We start from the raw sequence: 24,459 nt of genomic DNA on the forward strand, positions 1-24,459 counted from the left end.
ATCAAGCAATCAACCACTTCCCCATCAGGCAGTTGCTGCTAGGACAGTCAGGGAAGGCTGGGCTAGCCTAAACTTCCTCCTCTTCCTCCTCCTAAATCCCCTGCCTGGAGCCACCAAGAAGGATACCAGATCCCTGACAACTTCCACCAAAGCCACAGGCTGCCTGCTGAAATGACCCAGAATCAAAATAATTTCACACAATGCAAAAATTAGAAACAATATTTATTGTTTCTTGTTAAAATAGGGCGCTCTCATGAGAAAAGAGTGTGTGAAAAGAGCCTTTCCTACACCCCAGGTTTTGTCACTTATCTCAGCAGGCTAGAACTGTTGATTCAAAACCCTCCTCACTGTGTAGGAGGGAAAGCTCTACATCTACTCCTGGGAAATTAGGCTACTGTAGTTTTAGCTTTGATTACTTGCATGCATTAGAAAGAAAAACTCAACCTGTTAACAGGTTAACAGGCTATCCGCCCCTAGGCACATTTGCTTAGTCCACTTGGACAGAGAGATGTGGCCTTCAAGTCCACATCCCCATGTGCAGGCCAGAATTAAGTGATAACCCTGGAAATCTGGTGGGTGTTCCTGGGTAGGGATTGAAGACAACACCAACTCTTGGTCAGCTGGTTGAAAACATGCATAGTGTCTCCAGTGAGAAGCTGAGATTCTCTCCTTCTTGAGTAGTATTTTGGGTGTAGTAGGGCCTGTAGTCCACCAGTAGATAGCTCTCTGACCATAGGTGGTATCTGGTCTAGAAGCTACTTACTCCACCTCTAAATCCTCTTGAGATCCCTTAAATTGACATGAGTAAATTCAAGTTTCAAAATGGCACACCAAGTTATACCAGGTAGAGGATGTCATTAAGGCAATGGTCTCAACAAGTCCATGTACAGAGTTCTGATCCCACCATTCCCCTCCCTTTGCCTTCAGGACTGCCTAGTCCTGCCCACAGCTTCTCCTCTATGATAGCTTCCATCTTCCAGAAGCCTTGAGCAGCCTTCAGCTTCATAAGTTGGGGGTGGCCCAATTAAGGAACTTCATGGCAACTTCAAAGCCAAGGAAACAGGCCTGAGAAGGGGTTAGAAGGAAGAAAAAAGCTAGCAGGAGTTGGGACTATCACAAAGACCCCAGCACCATGCTTGGCTGACCCTGTCAGGACCAGAACCCTTCCGTGACTTTATCAGAATCCCTCCCCAACTTCGTTCCCACCCCAGGTCAGGGAATCAAGCTGTGCTTTCATATTCCTGGGAGGGGAAGAAAATCCATGTCTCACAACTATCCACTTCTGATGACCAAGTCAGGAGATTAAAACCCCTCCCCTCATGGGGCACCTGAGGGGCTCAGATCGTTGAGCATCTGCCTTGGGTTCCAGCTATGATCTCTAAACCCTGGGATCAAGCCCCATGTCAGGCTCCCAGCTCAGCAGGAAGTCTGCTTCCCCCCTCTCCCTTTGCCCCTCCCCCTGTTTGTGCTCTCTTCTTTCTCTCAAATGAATAAATAAAATCTTAAAAAAAAAAAAAAAAGCCCCTCCCCTCAAAGAATCCCAAGACAACTCCTCCTGAAGCTTCAGGAAAAGAAGCAAATAAGGAGGCTCTGGCTGAGGGTGGGATTTGGGGAAAACTGAGCCCCCAATCCAATCCTAGGAATAAGCAAAAGTCAGCCCATCTAGACCTAGGAACCTGCTCTAAGCCCTGAAGGGAAAGCATAGCCCCTGCCTTCCACTCACCGCATTGGCTGGAAAGGCTCGGATCATCACCGCATTGAACCCCTTATACAAGGATGTGACTCCTTCGTTCTGGATCAGCTCTCTCAGTACATCTCTGAAACCATTAGGGTATTTTCCAGGAGGTGCTGTGGGTGGAATCCAACTGTTAAGGCTTTAGGAAGTTTCCTGACCTGCCTATAGTAACCTATACGGGGACAGTTCCATAATCAAGTCTTCCTGCTAGGTCACTGCATCAGGAAGAGGACACCCTCCAGGTCATCTGGGACCAGTCCACAGACAACACCATTCACCTTGGGATAAACATACAATGTCTGGATTACTGATGCTGAGGGAGTGGAGAGGAAAAGTGAAGAACGTAAGAGTCCTTCTGCTCATGGGAAGGCAGCAGAGTTGATCTGACTGCTTATCTCACCTATTTTGTGTTCTGGCCAAAAGGAAATGAATCTAGGGTTCCTAGGACACAAATGACTGTAAGGGAAAATGTTGGTCAGAGAGCTGCTGGGTGCTGCTGTGGAGAGTATCTCCAGGGCCCTAAAAGCTCACACCCCAGGGGCAGCCAGTTCTGGTACCCAGTCCACCCCCATCTACCCCACTACCCTCCACTAACCAGTCTGGAAGCGGGACTTGAGCACGTCCGGGGGGATTGCCACAGCCCAGTTGAAGATCCCTGCGATGCCCCCAGCCACCAGGATCCGAGGCACACTGAGCTCACTGACACTGCAGAATAACAACCGCAGCCCCAGTCAGAAAAGGGCTGTGAGCAAGGCATTCGAACCATCCCCCACCTTGGCAGATGGGGCAGTTTCACCGAGGGAGAGCCTGGCCAGAGGGAGGAGGTCCAAGGTCAGGGCTCCTGTGACATGGTAGCTGCCACTCCTTGGAGGAGGTTTCATGAACTTGTTTCATATACTTCCTCCAGCAGGTGAAGTACAGAGTAAGCAGTGTTAGCTGGGTCTCAGCAGCAAGGACAGGAAAGTGGACATGGAGCCAGAAGCAAGCCCCACTTTGCCTTCAGACCCACTCACAGTAAAGGGCAACAAACCCATGACCGAGCAAAGTGGCCTCTGCGTTCTTCTGTTCTCCTCACCTCTTTCCCTCTGGCGTCAAGATATTTTTCAGCCACTCATATGTCATGAAATACATCCCGCTGGCTGGAACATCTGTTAGAGGCAAGAAAGAAGCGAATTAAAGAATATAAAATCCTCATGGATTTCTAGAACTTAGAAGAGCCAAGCTTGGTGCTGGCCCTTTCAAGGTTTCCTGGGAAGTTCCTCAGCCGCACCTCCTATGTGCAGTAATCATTTTGCAGTAATTAGATGCTGCTTTGGGGCAAGCACTGGTGTGAATGAGCACACACACATGCAATATCACTTCACCTTCCAAGTCCCCTCTGAGTAGTCCCCATGGACACGCCCACTCCATGTTACAACTACAGATAGCCTCTGGCCTTCCTCCAAACAGCTACAGCAGGACAGGGGTGAGGCTGTGTCTGCCTCTCTGACTGCCACCCCAGCAGCACATGCCTCTTGAAACCAGGGAGAGCCCCACTGTCCCTCATCCCTCCAGCCACGACTGCTATCTACTAGCCACTCCCCTGTAACTGGCACTATCTTGAGTTGCATTCTTGAGGGCCAGCCTGCCAAAAGGATACAGGTCCTCCCATCCTCATTTGTGTCCATGCTGGCCAGGGGTGATACTGCCCAAAAAACAGGACACACCACGCCAGTCAGAAGTAGCCTGTACAATGCCAAGGCTAATCCGGGGATACAGGTAAGACCCTCTGTGGCAAGCCCTCCTCAGATGAGCTCCCCCCGCAAGGTGACCTCTTCTCAGGTGGAGAACCTAGAAGGTTACCTCGCATTAGGGTAAGCACTGTCCCTTTGTAGATGCCTCGGATCCCAGATTCCTGGTATAGCTTCTTGGCACAGTCCAAGGCCCCACTGTACTTGGTTTCTCCCAAAGAAGCCTGAATCTGAGAGGGAGGAAAAAGTCATCAAGTCAGTAGCAGCGACATCAGAGTCACAGGCTCAGCAGGTTACAGATTACAAGGTGAGTGTGGGAGTGTTCATTATTAGACCAATGAAAGACTGCCCTGTCAAACTGCTAGTTATTTGGAACATAGAATATTGGTGGAAATCACGGGGAAATAAGGTTAAATGAAAATATCACAAAGTATCCACACACAAGAAAAAAGTCAACAGAGGAGCTGGAAAATATGTGGAGGAACTCTCTCAAATACAAGAGCATTCCTGATAAAGCCAGTTGGAAGGTCGTTCATTTATTCCTTCAACAAATATCCATTGAGCACCAAATCCATCCCAAGCTCTCAGAGATTGGGAAGCTTGGTCAAGGAAAGGTGAACAGGAAAGAGCTGTTCAGAGCTCTAAGTGCCACGACACAGATCCTGTGCAGAGCCGGGGAGCAAGGAGAGGTCCCCATACCAGTCTCAGGGATCCAGGCCCTAAGACACAAGAGCTTGAGTAAGGCAGGCAGGGGTAATTCCAGAAAAGATCTGAGACAAAGAACCCCACACAAGATCCACAGCGAGTACAGAGCCAAGAGGAATCACAACACACATAGGCATCAACCAAAGAATAATTAAAGCTGGAGAGTTAAGGGGCACCTGGGTGGCTCAGTGGGTTAAGGCCTCTGCCGTCGGCTCAGATCATGATCTCAGGGTCCTGGGATTGAGCCTCATACCGGGCACTCGGCTCATTGGAGAGCCTGCTTCCTCCTCTCTCTCTCTCTGCCTGTCTCTGCCTACTTGTGATCTCTATCTGTCAAATAAATAAATAAAATCTTTAAAAAAAAAAAAGTGGAGAGTTAAGCCTTAACAGTTCCAAGGAGAAACATGAAATAAACATAGAAGTTCAATAATTTTCCTACATACCAGCAATAACAATTTGAAAATAATGCGGAGGAATCCTATTCTAAAGATATTCTTTATTTTTTTTAAGATTTTATTTATTTATTTGGCGGACAGAGATCACAAATAGGCAGAGAGGCAGGCAGAGAGAGAAGAAGGGAAGTAGGCTCCCTGCCGAGCAGAGAGCCTGAAGGAATCCTATCCTAAATAGCAATAAAATATATGTGCATCAAACAGTAATAGGATTTGCATAAATAAAACTCTAAAGCACTCCAAGGAACATTAAAAAAAAAAAAGAGAGAGAGAGAGATGAATAGAGTCATCATTCTGGTTAGGAAAGTTTTTCCTTGGAAAGACTTTAATTTTTCTAAAAATAATAAATTTAAGACAATGTCAATCAAATAGTAATGGCTTTTTAAAATATAACTTCCCGGGCGCCTGGGTGGCTCAGTGGGTTAAGCCTCTGCCTTCAGCTCAGGTCATGATCTCAGGGTCCTGGGATCGAGTCCCGCATCGGGCTCTCTGCTCATCAGGGAGCCTGCTTCCCTCTCTCTCTCTCTGCCTGCCTCTCTGCCTACTTGTAATCTTTCTCTGTCAAATAAACAAATAAAATCTTTAAAAAAATAAATAAATAAATAAATAACTTCCCCATGGGGGCGCCTGGGTGGCTCAGTGGGTTAAAGCCTCTGCCTTCGGCTCGGGTCATGATCCCAGGGTCCTGGGATCGAGCCCCGCACTGGGCTCTCTGCTCGGCGGATAGCCTGCTTCCCTCTCTTTCTCTGCCTGCCTCTCTGCCTACTTGTGATCTCTGTCTGTCAAATAAATACATAAAATCTTAAAAATAAATAAAATAAAATAAAATAAATAAAATAAAATATAACTTCCCCCAATGATCTGGGCACATGTAAATCTGGTATGTCTGAGGAACAGCAAGGAGACCCATGTGACCAGAGGACACTGGAGCTGACTCACGGTGACGTGGGGGCCAAAGAGGATCGGTATGGAATTGATATCTTATTGTGAGAATCTTCTCACTGTTATGTGATGAAGGTGACCTGGAGCAATGTGGCTGCAAATGGAGGGATGAGAAGGGATAGACCTGGCATGCGCTGAAAGTAAGCTTAACTGTTCAATAGATAGGACATGAATGGTGAGAAAAGAGAGGCATCTCGGATGACTCCTGTGATTTAGAGCTGAACAACTAGAAGTATGGTTGCCACAACTGATGTGGAGAAGATTGTAGGTGGAGCAGTTATTGGAGAAGACTAGGAGCTCATTTTTGCACATGATGACACTGAGGTGCCTATTAGCATCCAAATGGAAATGTTGGATAAACTAGTATGGAGTTCAGGAAAAGCCTGAGTTGGAAATATAAATTCTCCCTGCTAAAGTGCAACAAAAAAACCCAGATGTTATTTTTATTTAATTTTGGGGGGGGCAAAAAAGGTGGTTTTATTAAAGCATGAATCAGGACCCGTGGGCAGAAAGAGCTATCAAAAACCCTAGACTTTATTTTTAAAGCAAAAATGAGAAGACTCTGAAAGTCCAAAGAAAAAGAGAGACTGGCTAGGAGACTCTGAACTTGAGGAATGACTTGGTGGTGAGTTCCTTGGATTTTCTTTCTGATATATCTCAGATCTGGGGCTGAGGAAACTGGCAATCCAGGAATGCGAACAAGCATAGACCAGAAAGAAGCCCCAACAAAAGCCTGTGTTCTCTAGACAAAGGACCAAGAAAGGGTCAGCTTAGAAAGATAAAAAACGTTTTAGACAATAAACACTCAACTCTAGCCATACACCATAAAACAAAACTGCACCAGCAAACACCAAGTGCGGAACTTGGACTTCCACCCTTGCAGGGCTCTAACAAGGCACCCAACATGCTGTCAGGGTGGAGTCGGAGAAGGCCAGGTAGGGAACCAGGACTTTCATCCCTGACAGCCAGTAACCAGCACCCTCCTATCGGATGGGGTCAGTGGAGACGCTGGAACTCCCACACCCACCCAGCAGTAAAAAGAAGTGCCCCACCCTGAGGTGCCAACAGAGGCCAAGTCGGGAACCAACACTTCTATCTCCACCTGGCAATAACAAGGCAGCATTCTTCCCTTTCCTGCTGGAAAAAGCCAGCTAAAATAGAAAATACGTTATTTACATAACATGCAAATAACCAGGTTTCAATTGAAAATCACTCATCATACCCCAAACCAGCTAGACCTCAAACTGAAAAGAAAAAGACAAGCAACAGATAACAGAGATGTTACTGTTATCTGACAAATATTTGTTTTGTTTTGGGTTTTTGTTTGTTTATCTGACAAAGATTTTAAAGCAGCCATGGTAAAAATCCTTCAATAAGTAAAAATATGCTTGAAACAAATGAAAATATGGAAAGGCACACCAAACAAATAAAGTCTTAGCACGGAAATAGAAGATGTAAGGAAGAACCAAATGGAAACCATATAATTGAAAAATACAACTGGGAAAAAAAAAAAAAGGGAAAAAGAAAAACATAACCAAAATAAAAAGCTCAGTGGATGGCTCGCTCAGGAGCAGAACAGAGGTGCGCCTGTGTGGCTCAGTTGGTCAAGCATCTGCCTTCAGCTCTAGGAGTCCTGGGATTGAGCCCTAAATTGAGCCCCACCTCCAGCTCCCTGCTCAGCAGTGAGTCTGCTTCTCCCTCTCCCTCTGCCCCACCCCCCTCATTCTTTCCCTCTCTCAAATAAATAAATAAAATCTTAAAAAAAAAAAAAAAAAAAAGAGCAGAACAGAGGCAAGAGAGAAAAAAAACACTGGAAAACACAATGGAAAATACCCAGTCTGAACAACAGGAAGAAAACAGACCGAAACAGAACCTCAAGACTTGTGTGACTATAACAAAAAAAATCTAGTATTTGTGGCCTCGGGGTCCCAGAAGGAGAGAAGAAAAGACAACAGGACTGAAAAGGTACTTGAAGAAATCATTGCCAAAAGGTTCCTAAAACTTTCTCAATGTGGCAAAACATACACACAGATTCAAGAAGCTGAGCAAATACTAAACAGAAAAAACCCAAGTAAGTGCATGCAATGACACATCAAAAATGAACTTCTGAAAACTAAAGATACAGAAAAAATTCTTGGGGTGCCTGGGTAGCTCAGTCAGTTAAGCATTCAGTTAAGCATCTGACTTTTGATTTTTGGCTCAGCTTATCTCAGGGTTGTGAGATCGAGCACTGCATTAAGCCCCGCTTAAGATTCTCTCTCTCCCTCTGCCTCTGCCCTTCCTCCCATCTAAAAAAAAAAAAAAAAAAGAAAAAATCTTAAGATCAGCTAGAGGAAAATGACACCTTACCTAAACAATCAGAAAGACCACAGAAACTAGGGATGATAGAAAGAAATGGCACAGTATCTTCCAGGTACTGAAAGAAAAGAATTGTCAACTCAGAATCCTACGTCTAGCAAAAATATACTTAAGAAATAAATGGGAAATCAGGCATTCTTAGATAAAGGAGAACTAAGAATCTATTACCAAAAGAAGACCTACCCCAAAAGAATATCTGCCCCCCAAAAATAGTGAAAGGAAGTGTCCTACACAGAAAAATGAAAGAAGGAACCCTGAAACATCAGGGAAGGAAGCAAGAACATAGTAAGCAAAATTACAGGATGTTGCATAATGATACTATGAGGGACATTATATAGTAATAAAAGGGTCAAGCTACCAAGAAGACACAGCAATCCAAAATGTGTATGTAACAAACAAGAAATCTACAAATGACGTGCAACAAAACTGATAGCACTAAAAGGAGAAATAGACAAACCAGCAATTATACTTGGAGATTTCAACTCCCTCTATCAACAAACTGGTAAAACAAAAAGACTGAAAACCAGCAAAGATAGAGAAGAACTCAATACCATCAACCAACAGGATCTAACTGACATTTACAGAACCCTCCACCAAATGAGAGCAGAATATACATTCCTTTCAAGTGTCCATGGAGTACTCACTTCTGCAGCACATACACTAAAAATCAAGTGTCCATGGAACATACCGGATAGACCACAGGCATAAAACAAGCTTCAAGAACTTTAAAAGATTTTAAATAATACAGAGTTATGTCTTCTGATCACAATGGGCTTAAACTAGAAATCAATAATCTCCAATACTTGGAAATTAAACAAAACTTTTCTAAATAATTCAAAAAGGAAGTCTCAAAGGAAATTAGAAAACACACTGAACTAATTGGCAATTAATACATAAGTTAGAAGTGCCTGGCTGGCTCAGATGGGAAAGCATGCAACTGCTGATCTCGGGGTTGTGAGTCTGACTCCTATGCTGGGTACAGAGATTACTTAAATAAGTAAATAAATTTTTAAAAATACACACACACATATATGTGTGTGTGTGTGTTTGTGAGACACAACTAAAGCACTGCTAAGAGGAAAGCCATTAGCACTGACTGCATACATTAGAAAAGAGGAAAAGACTCAAATCAACCATCTAAGCTCTCACCTAAAAAACCCTTCAAAAAGAAAAGCAAACTAGGGGCGCCTGGGTGCCTCAGTGGGTTGGGCCTCTGCCTTCGGCTCGGGTCGTGGTCCCGGGGTGCTGGGATCGAGCCCCGCATCGGGCTCTCTGCTCAGTGGGGAGCCTGCTTCCCTCTCTCTCTCTCTGTGCCTGCCTCTCTGCCTACTTGTGATCTCTGTCTGTCAAATAAATAAATAATCTTAAAAAAAAAAAAAAAGAAAAGCAAACTAAACCAAAAACAAGCAAAAGGAAGGAAATAATCAAGATATGAGCAGAAACCAATGTAATAGAAAACAGAAAAAGAGTTGAGGAAATCAATAAAACAAAGAGTTGTTTTCTCGAAAGAATCAAAAACATTAACAAACCTCTAGTGAAGCTGACAAAAAAGAAAGAAAAATCACAAATTACCATACCAGGAATAAAACAGAAGATATCACCACAGACCCTGTAGACATCAAAAGGATGATAAGGGAATGCTACAAACAACTCTACACAGACAAATTTGACAACAGAGATGAAAAAACAAAAACATAAACTACCACAATTTGCCCAACATGAAGTAAGGAATTTGAATAGCCCTGTAACTATTAAGAAAATTGGATTCATAATTTTAAAACACCTCCCCAAATCCCTAAGCCTAGATGGTTTCATCATAAAATTCTATCAAATATTTAAAGAATTAACACCAATTCTATACAATCTTCCTCCAAAAACAGAAGGGGGAACACTTCCTAATTCTTTTTATGAAAATAATATTATCCTGAAACCAAAACCAGATAAAATAATACAGAAAAAAAATGACAGACTAATAATCTTTCATGACTATAGTTGTAAAAATCTTTAACAAAACATAAGTAAATAGAATTCAGCAATATACAAAAAGAATCATACAACATGTTCAGGTTGGTGGGTTTGTTCCAGTAATGCAAAGTTAACAGGTTAAAGAAAAACCACATTGTGATTACATCAATCAATGCAGAAAAGTATCTGACAAAAGTCAATATCCATTCATGATAAAATTCTCAGAAAAAAAGAGTAAAAGAAGGTAAACTTCTCAACTTGATAAAGAGTATCTACAAAAAAAAAATACATCTAACATATTTAATAATGAAATAATGAATACTTCTCTATAAGAGTGGGGACAAGGCAAAAATGTCCATTCTTGTCATTCTTATTCAACATAGTTCTACAAGTTCTAGCCAGTGAAATAAGGAAATAAAGGTTAAACAGATCAGAAATGAGGAAATAAAACTCCCTATTTGCAAATGACATGACTCTATACATAAGAAATCTCACTGAGAGCCCCACATCGGGCTCTCTGCTCAGCAGGGAGCCTGCTTCCCCCTCTATCTCTGCCTGCCTCTCTGCCTACTTGTGATCTCTGTCTGTCAAATAAATAAATAAAATCTTAAAATAAAATAAAAAAAGAAATCTCACTGATCCTATTAAAAAAAAAAAAAAAACCCTAGAACTAACAAGGGATTCAGGAAGGTCACAGGACATAAGATTAACATACAAAAATTAACTGTATTTCTATAAACTAGCCATGAACACATAGATAACAAAGTTAAAATTACAGTACCATTCACAGTGCAATTTTTCAAAGTCAAAAAAGAGAGAAGACTTCGGAACTAATATAAGAAAACACGTACAGGACTAATAGGCTGAAAATTACATAGTGCTGATGAAAGAAATTTAAAGTTCTAAATAAATGGAAAGATACACTATGTCCATGGATTGGAAGACTCAAAGTAATAAGAGTCAATTCCATCCAAAATGGCCTATAGATTTAACATAAGTCTTAGCAAGATTTTTCCCAATTTTTTTTTTTTAAGATTTTTATTTATTTGAGGGGTGCATGGGTGGCTCAGTGGGTTAAAGCCTCTGCCTTCAGCTCAGGTCATGGTCTCAGGGTCCTGGGATCATGCCCCACATCTGGTGCTCTGCTCAGCAGGGAACCTGCTTCCCCCTCTCTCTCTGTCTGCCTCTCTGCCTACTTGTGATCTCTGTCTGTCAAATAAATAAATAAAATCTAAAAAAAGAAAAGATTTTATTTATTTGAGAGAGACAGAAAGCAAGCTAGCACAAGCCAGGAGGGAGAGGCAGAGGGAGAAGCAGACTCCCTTCCTAGGAGCCCCACATGGAACTCAACCCCAGGAGGGACCATGACCCAAGTTGAAGGCAGACGCTTAATCTACTGAGCCACCCAGATGCCCCTTAATTTTCTAGATCATCCTAAAGTTTATATGAAAATACAAAGGAAAAAGAATAGCCAGAACAAGTTTGTTTTTTTAAAGAATAAAGTTGGAGGGATCAGACTACTAAATTTTAAGACTTAGTATATGCCTGTATTAATCAAGACTGTAGTATTAGTGGAGGGATAAACACATAAAATCAATGAAAGAAAATACAGAACAAAAGAGTATGCACACAAATATGCCCAATTGATTTTTTTTAAAGATTTATTTATTTGAGGGGTACCTGGGTGGCTCAGTCATTAAGTGTCTGCCTTTGGCTCTGGTCATGATCCCAGGATCCTGGGATCGAGCCCCGCATTGGGCTCCCTGCTCGGCAGGAAGCCTGTTTCTCCCTCTCCCACCCCCCACCTTGTGTTTCCTCTCATGCTGTGTCTCTCCTCTCTCTGTCAAATAAATAAATAGAATCTTTAAAAAAATGTTATTTATTTATTTGAGGGAAAGATAGAGCACGAATTGGGGAGGGGAAAAGGGAGAGGGAGAGAATATCAAGCAGACTTCCCACTGAGCACAGAGCCCAATGGGCAGGGCTGCACAGGGCTCGATGTCAACACCTGACAATCACGACCTGAGCCAAAACCAAGAGTTGGGTGCCTAACCAGCTGAGCTACCCAGGTGCCCCTTAAGAGAGTAATTTGAGCAAACAATTTTAATTTGGGGGCACCTGACTTCAGCTCAGGTCATGATCTTGGGATCTTAGGATCCAGCCCCACATGGGGCTCCACACTCAGTGCAGAGTCTGCTTGGGATTCTCTCTGCCTCTCCCTCTGTCCCTCCCCTTGCTCAAGCACATGCTCTCTCTCTCTCTTTCTCTCACTCTCACTCTTCTCTCTCTCTCTCAAATAAAACAAATGAATAAAATCTTTTTAAAAAGAGACTCTGTTGGGGCACCTGGGTGGCTCAGTGGGTTAAAGTGGGTTAAAGCCGAAGGTTAAAGCCTCCTTCAGTTCAAGTCATGATCTCAGGGTCCTAGGATCGAGCCCCGCATCAGGCTCTTTGCTCAGTGGGGAGCCTGCTTCCCCCTCTTTCTCTGCCTGCCTCTCTGCCTGGTTGTGATCTCTCTCTGTCAAATAAATAAATAAAATCTTAAAAGAGAAAGAGAGACTCTGTTAAGAGGATGAAAAGACAAACTATAAACTGGGAGAAAATATTTGCAAATCATGTATATGTCAAACGACTAGTATCTAGAATAAAGGACTCTCTCAAAATGCAATAAAAAAAAATTCAATTAGAAAACGGACAAAAACATGAACAGACATTTCACCTAAGAGGATACACAGCAAATAAGCATTGAAAAGATGTTCAACATCTTCAGCTGTTAGGTAAATACAAATTAAAATGAGATATTACTACACACCTATCAGGATGGCTAAAATTAAACATAGTGACAGCACTAAACGTTGGCAAGGATGCAGAGAAACTGGACCACTCATTCATTGCTGGCAGGAATATAAAATATAAAAAACTAAGCAACAGTTTGGCAGTTTCTTTAAAAACTAAACATGCAGCTACCATATGACTCAATTTGTACTCTTGGGCATTTATCCCAGAGAAATGAAAACTTATTTTCTTAGAAAAACTTCTGGGGGCGCCTGAGTTGCTCAGTTAGTTAAACAACTGCCTTCGGCTCAGGTCATGATCCTGGAGTCTCAGGATCGAGTCCTGCATTGGGCTCCCTGCTCAGGAAGGAGTCTGCTTCTCCCTCTGACCTTCCCCCTCTTGTGCTCTCTCTCTTTCTCTCATTCTCTCCCTCTCAAAGAAATAAATAAAATCTTAAAAAGAAAAGAAAAGGAAAGAAAAACTTCTGAACATGAATGTTTAAACCATCTTTATTCCCAATAGTCAAAAGCTGGAAACAACCCAGATGTCCTTCAATGGACTATTAAAAGAGAAATGAACAATTCATACATGCAACAATCTAATGAAAATCCAGAAAATTGTGTTGAGTTAAAAAAAGCAACCAAAAAAGTTTGCCTGGTAAATTTACTGTAGTGTGGTTCTATCTGTATAACATTCTTGAAATTATAAAATGGCAGAAATAGAGTACAGACTGGTGGTTGCTGGGGTAGTGAAGAACTGGAGTGAGAGAAAGGAAGTGGATGTGGCCATGGCATGATGGAAATGTTCTGTATCTTTTCTGTATAAATATCAATATTTTTGTTGTAATATTGTACCACAGTTTTACCAGATGTTATCTTTGTGGGGAAACTGGGTAAAGGGTAAATGTGATCTCTCTGTATTATTTTTATTTTTTAAAGATTTTATTTATTTGACAGAGAGACAGCAGGAGAGGGAATAGAAGCACAGGGAGCAGAAGAGGGAGAAGCAGGCTTCCTGCTGAGCAGAGAGCCTGATGTGGGGCTCAATCCCAGGACTCAGGGATCATAACCTGAGTTGAAGGCAGATGCTTAACAACTGAGCCACCCAGGTGCCCCAATCTCTCTGTATTATTATGATTTTTTTCCTTTGTATTATTTTTTACAACTGCCCAGAGAGCTAAAATTGTCTCAAAATAAAAAGTTTAATTTAGGGACGCCTGGGTGGCTCAGTTGGTTAAGCAGCTGCCTTCGGCTCAGGTCATGATCCCAGCGTCCTGGGATCGAGTCCCACATCCGGCTCCTTGCTCGGCAGGGAGCCTGCTTCTCCCTCTGCCTCTGCTGCCACTCAGCCTGCCTGTGCTCGATCGCTCTCTCTCTCTGCCAAATAAATAAATAAAATCTTAAAAAAAAAAAGTTTAATTTAAAAAATACACAAAATTGTAATAAAGCTTCTACTGTCAAAAGCTAAAAAAAAAATACACAAAGTTAAATGACAAACGCAAACCATGAAACAGGCTCCCCGTACAATAAGTAATTAACAATTACAAAGCTTTTGTAAGTCAAAAAACAAATGAGCAAAGAACACAAAGAGGAACTTCACAATGGAAAAATACAAACAATGAATATTCATCAAAATAATTAACCTCCCCACCATTTAAAAGCATGAAAATTTAAAACAATGCCAATTTTTCATTGGCAGAGATTGTAAATTAGATGATGCAGAGTTTGCTGGTAAGTGGTTGCTCTTCTATTATTGACTGGAATAGAAAGTTACAGGCCAATATAGGGGGATCATTTGGTAATAGGTATTAAAAACTTTTTTTTTAGGGATGTGTCAGTGGCTCAGTCCATTAAGTGTCTGCCTTCAGCTCAGGTCATGATCCCGGGGTCCTGGATAGAGTCCCACATGGGGCTCCCTGCTCAGCGGGAAGCCTGCTTCTACCTCTGCCTGCTGCTTCCCCTGTGTGTACCCACTCTCTGACAAATAAATAAATAAAATCTTTTAAAACACACACACACACACACACACACACACACACACTCTTTTTTTTGTTTGTTTAAGATTTTATTTATTTATTTGACAGAGAGAGACACAGCGAGAGAGGGAACACAAGCAGGGGGAGAGAGAGAGGGAGAAGCATGAGAGAGGGAGAAGCAGGCTCTCCGCCAAGCAGGGAGCCCAACGTGGGGCTTGATCCCAGGACCCTGGGATAGTGACCTGAGTCAAAGGGAGACACTTAATGACTGAGCCACCCAGGTGGCCCAACACACACTTTTTAAAAAAAGATTTTATTTATTTATTTGACAGAGAGAGAGATCACAAGTAGGCAGAGAGGCAGCAGAGAGGGGAAAGCTGGCTCCCTGCTGAGCACAAAGCCCTATGGGGGACTCGATCCCAGGACCCTGAGATTATGACCTGAGCCGAAGACAGAGGCTTAACCCACTGAGCCACCCAGCAGCCTACTTTTTTTTTTTTAAGTATACACCTTTAGGGGTGCCCAGGTGGCACAGTCAGTTAAGCATCCAACTCTTGGTTTTGGTCATGATCTCAAGGTCATGAGATTGAGCCCCATGTCAGGCTCCATGCTCAACATGGAGTCTGCCTAGAATTCTCTCTCCCTCCCCCTCTGTCCCTCCCCCTCGTTCTCTCCCTAAAATAAATAAATAAATCTTTTAAAAAAAAGTATACACCTTTAAATATAATAATTTCAAGTCTGGACATTTACTCTAAGAAAATAATCAGGTACACACACAAACACTTATTTAGCAAAATCTTCACTATCATATATAATTTGTCATGCCCCTAGATAAGGGATTATTGGGCAAATGACAGCCATGTAATGAAATAATACACAGAACACAATGCTTCAGAAAAATAACCACACAAAAAATTAGGATACATCAAATGAAAAAAGCACGTCATAAAACTAATGCATTACATGACCCCAATTTTATTTCAAAAGTTAGTATTTCTTAATATACATGTTTACCAAAAAAGATCAGAATTCACAAAGAAACTCTTAACAGTGGTTACCTCAGTGGGATGGTATCATGGGTGAGAAATACATTTTTTTTCTTTGTGCTTCCCTGCATTATCCAAATTTTCTAGCAAGAATGGTGTGTTAAATTACTTCAACCATTAGAAGAAAATAGCAGTAACTTTTTTTTTGTTTTAAAAGGACCCCTGTGTGGTAAGGCAGGCAGCCAGTTCATAGCCGTGGCCTCTGAAAGGCCAGGCACTCCAAGGTCAGTGCTGAACTGAGAATTTGGGCAACTGTAGAGACATAAGATACAATGGGCAGAAGCAGCCTCCCTTCCACCTCTGACCAGACATGACTCACCTTTCAGAGTTCCTGAAGTAGCTGTTAATAAGAGTGGATAAGTCTGGAATGACACGTCACAGGTGTGACATTTTGGTTGGTTTGTTATACTGTCCTGGTTCTCGATTCTACTACGATTGCTTCCATGTTCCTGAAAACCTTGAAACTGTTTTGCACACCTGATCTGAAGCCTTTATAAAGGGTGAAAGGACATAAACATCCACACAAAATTGCGCACTGAATGGAAAAAGCTAGCCGCCTCCCCCCAGATGACAACCCCCAAACCCCAGATCCCACCCCTTACCTGTAACAAGCACTTGATCCGTTCTCCAGGGGTCATAATTCCTGTGGTGAATACACCAGACAACATCCCAGCTGCAAATATTTGGGGGTAGCTGTATTGAAAACAAAAACCAGAGGCAAACACCGGTGACTAACTACCCAGGACAGAGGCAATCCCAGCAAAGAGGACGACTTTCTAAGAAAAAATAGGGGGTTAGAGGATTCACTAAATGGGTGATGGGCATTAAGGAGGGCACTTGTTGGGATGAGGACTGGGTGTTATAAGTAAGTGACGAATCACTAACTTCTACTACTTAAACCAACACTATGCTCTCTGTTAACTAACTTGAATTTAAATTAAAAAGAAAAAATAATAAATAAGCACTTGACTAGGCAGAAGCCCAGCACAAATAAGTCCTATTTTGCACAAAAGCCAAGTTCTAGGTGTATTCTGATGTCAAATTTCCCAGGGCAAATTTCTCAGTGTCAAGAACAGTATGAGCTTGGTCAACAAGGCCCCCACACTCCCCCACAACCTCCCAACCCCCCACCCCCAGCACACCTCAGATGTCCTCGCCCATGGGAGGAACTTTATAATGAGACACAGTTCCCTCCCTGGGTCTGCCCTGCACCATGACTACACACAACATTTTAGGTTTCACTGAGCCTTGATTTCCCATTTGTAAAATTCAGGGTGGTGGGGAAAAGCCTCTAACTCAAGGTCTGGGTCTCAGTTGACCCCAGTTCTCCCCCAGTATCACTTCCTCTGGACCACCAAGCCCCTGAGAACATTTTAAGCCAAGACACAAGCAGGACAGCATCATGGATGGAGGGCTAGGGGGGATCTGACCTCCACAGGCTGAGGGGCTGCCAGGAGAGTTGCAAGGACTAAGATGCTGAGAAAGGCCCAGACAGGGCTGGTACCCAGATAGGCATGATGGGTTCTGTGGCCCTCTGTGCTGGGAATGGTCGCCCAGTGGCCAGACACCCAGATCCTCACCCTGACCCTCAAAGAATGAACCACACCCAGTATTCAGAGGAGACTGAGTCTCCAGGCATCTATAGCTCACAGCTGTCTGTGCTGCTCTGCCATCTCCTTTTCTTTCTGGGATTAGTAATCAAGGGTGGCCAGGAGGCAATGGAGCACAAAGACATAGTTAGTATTTCAAAAGAGCCTCCGCAATTAAAAAAAAATGTTGCTGAAAATCTTCAGTTACTTGCCAGAGACTCAGGCCCCTCCTGACCCCAAGCCTCTGCCTGCTGAGCCTTCAAGCAGGTCCCCCCAACAAGGAGCCCAATATTTGGAAAGCAGATGTCAAATGGGGGTAGGGAGACAGCTACTACAGGTCCTTCCCTCCAGGCAGGGAATCAGTTTCAACAGCCCTGTTCTTTCCATATTCTCACCCCAGGCAGGGCCCACACATGTACCTTAAGCAGACAAGTCTAGCACACAGATTGACTGTGTAACAGTCAAGGGACTTGCTCTCATGCAGGGCCTCCCTCACAGGCTCAGTTCACACTACTATCCTCAAGAGAAGCCCTCTCTGCAACTGAACGTCCCCTCATGAGACCAAGTATTCTTTGCAAGATGCCCATACCCCAGGTCAGGTACACACCTGTCTCCTGGGAGTAAGGACTTCCCTCTGAATGGGGTCTCTGTGTGTGCACAGGGTACTCTGTAGCCACTCTATGACTACCTGGCCCTTTCTGCCACCTCCCACCTGAACCCCAGGTTGGCATCTGTGAGTCTGGACTTCTTGGGCATCCACTCCGTGGTCCTGGTAGTGCTCATTTTCACACTCTCCCTAAATACCACTCCAGGGAGGGGAAGATGGCAGGGCTGAAGTTCAGAATTTAGAACACGGAAGGATTATAAGGGTGGGGTCCCAAGTGTCTCAATCTTTGCTCAAGCAGGAAGGGTGTTTCTCTACACACTGATGTGACCGCACAGGCAACATAAGCCATAGGCCAAAGTACTAACAATGACCCCACTGGAGGTTTTAGTGCATGGTCCTGGTACAGCCAGGAGCTGGCACATGAGCTGGAAGACCAAGTGCTCAGAGAGGACATGTGTCCATGGGATATCTGGACTGCCAACAGTCAAATACAGCTTCAAAAGGACCCCATACATGCCCACATTTGCAGCCACCCGTGGCTGTTAATAGAAGCTGGGCACATTTAAGGGTCACAAGGACTCCAGAAATAGTTTCACATTACAAGCATCTCTATCTATGTCCTAGACCCTTACTCAGCATGCTGTGGCCTGAAGTAGTGACAGAAAACAACCATATAACACCCTGGGCTTCCTCCTTTGAGCTCCTGGATCTCAAGTCTGGCTAGCCTCTGGGGGTCCTGTGCTGCCTGCAGCCCCTCCCAGGAGTTGTCACCTTGCAAGTCTCAGATGAGCCACCCTGCCATCCACATTTCCATTCAGAATTCCCCTGCACCCCCAAGAAGCTGGTTTTATGAAAAGTACAGCACAGGGAATATAATATAGTCAATAATATTGTAACAACTTTGTATGGTGACAGATGGTGACTGTACTTACCAGGGTGAGCACTTTATAATGTACAATATTGTTGAATTACTATGTTATACACCCAAAACTAATATTATATGTCAACTACACTTGAATCAAAAGTTTAAAAATGGGGGCACCTGGGTAGCTCAGTAAGGGAGTATGTTTCTCCCTCTGACCTTTCCCCTTCTCATGCTGTCTCTCTCTCTCTCACTTTCTCCCTCAAATAAACAAAATCTTTTTTTTTTTTTTAAGTTTCAAAAAGTTTAATTTTTTAAAAGTTGACCTATTTGGGGGAGCCTGGGTGGCTCAGTGGGTTAGAGCCTCTGCCTTTGGCTCTGGTCATGATCCCAGGATCCTGGGATCGAGCCCCGCAACAGGCTCTCTGCTTAGCAGGGAGCCTGCTTCCCCACCCCCATTGCCTGCCTCTCTGACTGCTTGTGATCTCTTGTCTGTCAAATAAATAAAATCTTTAAAAAAAAAAAAAAAGTTGACCTATTTTTATTAACTACTTTGTAAATCCTGGGCTATAATCCTGACTCATCTGCCTCTTCATACTCAAATCCAACTTCTTAAAGTTCATGAAAAGAAGATACACTAATTTATTGTACTTAACAGAGAAACTGGTATTTGAAATAATTATAATCATGTTATAAAAATGATGTAAAACAAAAGTTGAGAACTACCCTTTTCCCAACCAGGTGATGGAAAACAAGGCTGCCACTGTATTTACTGCAGGACCGGGAACTGTTTGTGGCATTTTACACACATAGCATTCAGACATCCTGATTCCATGGGGTTGATATTACTAATATCCCTAGTCAGTGACACTACTTCACAGAAGAAATTATGACAACCTGGTAGGGAGGAGGGGAAGGGCTTTGGGTTTTCTTTTTCCTTTTGGTTCACAGGGCAAAAGACACTCCAGTGCTTCCCTCATGTGGAGCAACCAGGAGCCAGGATTAGGGGCCCAGAGGATAGCCGCTCCCTATCTGCTGAGATTTTTTCCCTTTAACCCATGTCACATCACCAGGCAGAACAGCTTCAAGTGCTCCTGACCTGAAGTACTCACCTAAGCACATCCTCTGGGCATTTCTGTTGCAGTTTCTTCCCCAAACCAAACCCAAAGAAGCACACGGCGAACATGGGGGTGACCCCAATGATGGGGGCAGCCATGCCCCGATATAGCCCCGTGATGCCCTGCAAGGAATCACAGAGCAGAAGCTGTTTATAGACACAACTACCCTTCATACTGCTGAAATGAGGGAGTAGTGTGTCCTCTAACCTGTGGCTTCCTTCCTTTAGCTCTTCTCCAAGCAAAGAGAGCTTTAAATAGGAAGAAAACCCCAAAATAGTTGTCCTCTTATACACTGCTGAAGAAACTGGAAACAGCTTTCATCCTGGAAGACAGTCCGGCAATATGCAGCAGACTCTTTCACCAGGAAATTCTCTGTCAAGAAATTTATTCTAAGAAAATACTCAGAGATGTAAAAATGGAATGACATCAGGCAATTATATGCTCTCAAGATTTTGGAATAGACCAAAAAACTCCCAATGAGGACACTACCAAGACAAATTATGGGAATTCCATGAATGGACTATCACAGCCATTAAATAGCGCTGTAACAGGAGAAGAGACTACTAGGTCTACTTAGAGAGCACTAAAAAAGCAGGCTAAAAAACAATGTGATCTGACTTTCTTCGGGTGAGATGACAGGTAATTAAGAAGTTTCGGGGAGCACCGGGGTGGCTTAGTGGGTTAAGCCTCTGCCTTCGGCTCAGGTCACGATCCCAGGGTCCTAGGATTAAGCCCCGCATCAGGCTCTCTGCTCAGCAGGGAGCCTGCTTCCCCTTCTCTCTGCCAGCCTCTCTGCCTATATGTGATCTCTCTCTCTCTCTCTCTCTCTCTGTCAAGTAAATAAATTAAATCTTTTAAAAACAAAAAAAGGAGTTTTTGTATTTTCCAAGTATTAAGACATGGGGGTTTTATTGTTAGAAATAATAGTAAGACTGCACATCAATTTTCAGTTTTCAATACAGTTTTTTCAATACAGTTTGGTGATAAAATCAACTATGTAGTAGCCAATAAATAGACAAATAGATAATATCCCCACAAACAAGGTTAGCAAACCAGGGAAGAGGAAGCTTTGGGACCAGGAGACCAAGTGTTCAACCAAAGAGAGGTTTCCAGGATGGCATTGAGTACTGTCAGTCTGAAAAGGAGCCAGTCCACCTGGGAGTATGAAGATGGAGGACTCCAGAAGGGATGTTTCCAAGAAAAACAAAGCAAAACAACTCACATAGAACAACAGATTTAACTGTTTCGGCAGTGTGGAAAACTAAACAGAAAAGTACTCCACAGAGCTTTTCAGATACAGGATAACAGAGACAGCGATTCAAAGAAACACAAGAAAAAAAAAATGACACAATTACTAACCCAACCTCATGAAAAACAATCACACAAGAAATAAAATATGCCTCATAATATATTACTTAATTAACTTTTAAACATATAAAAAGCTGTAATCATGAAAACAGTGAACTAGATTAAACCACAAAATATAAAATTATATGGGCAGGGCAGAAAGAAGGGATAAAGAAATGTAAGACTTAAAATCATCTACCACAAACAGGTAGCTAAAACATATAAAAATGTATAAAATATAGTAGTAAATGTATATTATTTAGGTAGAAACAGCATAAACTGGAAGAGCTGAAAACAATTGCCTCTGGAGAGTGGGCCATAAATCACTTTGCTACTTTGTTACAAGCCTTTTAATAACAAACTCAAATGTTTGTATCACTTCAATACAAAATAAGGAATAATTATTTAAAGATTTTATTTATTTATTTGAGAAAGAGAGAGAGAGAGCACAAGCAAGGGGAGCAGCAAGCAGAGGGAGAGGAAGAAGCAGACTCCCTGCTGAGCAAGGAGCTGGATGCCAGCTAGATCCCAGGACCACCTGAGGCAAATGCAGATGCTTAACCAACTGAGCCACCCAGGTGCCCCAAAAAGGTATACTTTAAAAAACAAATATTAAGGGGTGCCTGGGTGGCTCAGTGGGTTAAAGCCTCTGCCTTCAGTTCAGGTCATGATGCCAGGGTCCTGGGATTGAGCCCCACATTGGACTCTCTGCTCAGTGGGGAGCCTGCTACCCCCTCTCTCTCTGCCTGCCTCTCTGCCTACTTGTGATCTCTGTCTGCCAAATAAATAAAATCTTTAAAAAATATATATTAAAAGGGCACCTGGGTGGCTCAGTCAGTTGGGCATCTGGCTCTTGGCTCTCTGCCCCTCCCCCAGCTTGTGTATTTGCACACCCTCAAACATACTCACACACTCTTTCTCAATAAACAGATAAAATCTTTAAAATATATACATATATGTATATATATAAACTGTTCCTTCAGGCACCTGGGTGGCTCCATTGATTAAGTGTCTGCCTTCAGCTCAGGTCCTGTGATCGAGTCCCACTTTGGCCTTCCTGCTCAGTGGGGTGTCTGCCTCTCCCTCTCCTTCTATCCTTACCCCTCTACTTGTGCTTTTGCTCTCTCTCAACTAAATAAATAAAATCTTAAAAAAAAAAAAAGCTGTTCCTTAAGAGAGAGCTGCAGGTAGGGCACCTGGGTGGCTCAGTCCATTAGGCATTGGACTCTTGACTTCAGCTCAGGTCCTAATCCCAGAGTCTTGAGATTGAGCTCCGCATTGGGCTCACAGTCAGCGCAAAGTCAGCTTATCCCTTTCCCTCTGTCCACCCCCCACCCCGGCTCATGGTCGCATACACTCTCTCTCAAATAAATAAATAAAATCTTTAAAAGAGAGAGAGAGAGCTTCAGGAGAAACGGAATGGTGCTACACACCGGGAAGGTCCACAGACACAGGCTGAAGAACCTTCTGTCTGCAGGCTCTGGACATTCACAACCAGCCTTCTACAGGGGCCAGCTGTACCAGTCAGCACTCCTGGATCTTACAAAGGTCTAACATTGCCACAGACTATAAGCAGGCTCTCTTGAGAACAAAGGGCAAAGGCAGTAAACAGGAAAGAAGGGGAAAGAGAGGTTCTGAGGAGGATCTACAAAAGCAGCATGTGACAAAGTCCTTCCAAAGCCCACAGCTCCCCACCAGGGTTGAGAAGGACGCCCAAGTCCTAACCCATGCCTCCTGACAACTCCACTAGCCTTCCTTGCACTACATGGGCCCACCCATTTCCATGCAGCACCAAGGCCTCCAGTAGCTTCAGAAAGCAGAGAGCTCGGCACCTGGGTAGCTCAGTGGGTTAAAGCCTCTGCCTTCGGCTCAGGCTGTGATCCCAGAGTCCTGGGATCAAGCCCCACATCAGGCTCTCTGTTCTGTGGAAAGTCTGATTCCTCCTCTCTCTCCCTGCCTGCCTCTCTGCCTACTTGTGATCTCTGTCTGTCAAATAAATAAATAAAATCCTTAAAAAAAAGAAAAGAAAGAAAGAAAGAAAAGAAAGCAGAGAGCTCAAGTTGCATGGCAAAAATCAGGGGCGTGCACACATATGGATTAAGGAAGCCTATTCAACTCTGCAAGGAGTTGAGTTTATACAAACCATTCTCACCAGCCCCCAGGACCCAGCACACTGCCAAGCCACTAAACAGGTGTTCAATGTTTGTTGACCAAGAGGCATGTAATCCCACCTCTCTTCCTCCAGGGTAGAGGACTCTGAACAGACCCAGACCCTAACGCCTCAATCAAACACTGGTCAGATTCCATTCTTGGGCAGAACAGAATTCTTTAAGAATGCCTCACAGAAGAAAAAGGCAGCACCATCTCCAGCATGGATCCTACAGGAACCCTGGGACCAACTTCTATCCCAGGGCTTAGCCCATCACTTACCAACATCCCCTCTTTATCTGGGTGACATCTACTTCTCAGTTTCCGTACACTTAGTAAGAATTATATGTTTAACAGAGTATTTATAGGAGAGTTGTATTTTAGGAAGCAAAGGAAAAGTTCTCAAAAGGTCTTTTAACATACGTGTTAATGAAGTGAGCAATAAATATCACTAATAAAAAAAACTTTTTAAAAATTCTGTGTTTTCAGGGGCGCCTGGGTGGCTCAGTCAAACATCTGCTTTGAGCTCATCACGATCCCAAGATCCTGGGATGGAGCCAGGCTCCCTGCTCAGTAGGGAGTCTGCTTATCCCTCTCCCTCTGCTCTTCCCCTAACCCCCCTCCCATGCTCGGGTGCTTTCTTTCTCTCTCTCTTTCTCAAATAAATAATAAAATCTTTAAAAACAAATAAATGAATAGGGGCCCCTAGGTGGTTCAGTCAGTTAAGTGTCTGCTTTCAGCTCAGGTCATTATCCCAGGGTCCTGGGATTGAGTCCCACATTGGGTTCCCCCTGCTCTGTGGGGAGCCTGCTTCTCCTTCTCCCTCTGCTTGCTGTCCCCCTGCTTTTGTTCTCTTTCTCTCGCAAATAAATATTTAGAAATAAATAAAATCTCATGTTTCCACTCTAAGAGATATCTAAAAAGTTATTATGTAATTCAATAACCCCAAACCAATTTATTGTCTTCGTCTAGAGGTTTGAAGACTCATCGGCCTCCCTCACTGTTCATCAGATTGCCTGACTTTTCCTCTAGACTTCACATGAACTTCTTTTTGACTACACTTTTTTTTTCTTTTCTTTTTTCCTTTCTTTCTTTCTTTCTTTTTC

General features: G+C 43.2%; 1 protein-coding gene across 1 annotated transcript in view; it reads right to left on the reverse strand.

Annotated features, from left to right (window-relative positions):
* Nucleotides 1-460: 460 nt before the first annotated feature.
* SLC25A20 (solute carrier family 25 member 20) overlaps nucleotides 461-24,459 on the reverse strand; it is a 29,941-nt gene continuing 5,942 nt past the window's right edge. Inside the window, exons 3-9 of the mRNA XM_032867996.1 lie at nucleotides 19,853-19,980; nucleotides 16,285-16,375; nucleotides 3,578-3,695; nucleotides 2,811-2,883; nucleotides 2,331-2,440; nucleotides 1,724-1,848; nucleotides 461-1,065 (exon numbers count right to left, since the gene is read on the reverse strand). Coding sequence (XP_032723887.1) covers nucleotides 1,003-1,065; nucleotides 1,724-1,848; nucleotides 2,331-2,440; nucleotides 2,811-2,883; nucleotides 3,578-3,695; nucleotides 16,285-16,375; nucleotides 19,853-19,980 — 708 coding nt within the window. The 3' untranslated portion in view covers nucleotides 461-1,002. The remainder of the gene's footprint in view (nucleotides 1,066-1,723; nucleotides 1,849-2,330; nucleotides 2,441-2,810; nucleotides 2,884-3,577; nucleotides 3,696-16,284; nucleotides 16,376-19,852; nucleotides 19,981-24,459) is intronic.

The sequence above is a fragment of the Lontra canadensis genome, unplaced genomic scaffold, assembly GCF_010015895.1.
Source record: "Lontra canadensis isolate GAN:19392208 unplaced genomic scaffold, GSC_riverotter_1.0 scaffold35, whole genome shotgun sequence".
Classification (NCBI taxonomy): Eukaryota; Metazoa; Chordata; class Mammalia; order Carnivora; family Mustelidae; genus Lontra; species Lontra canadensis.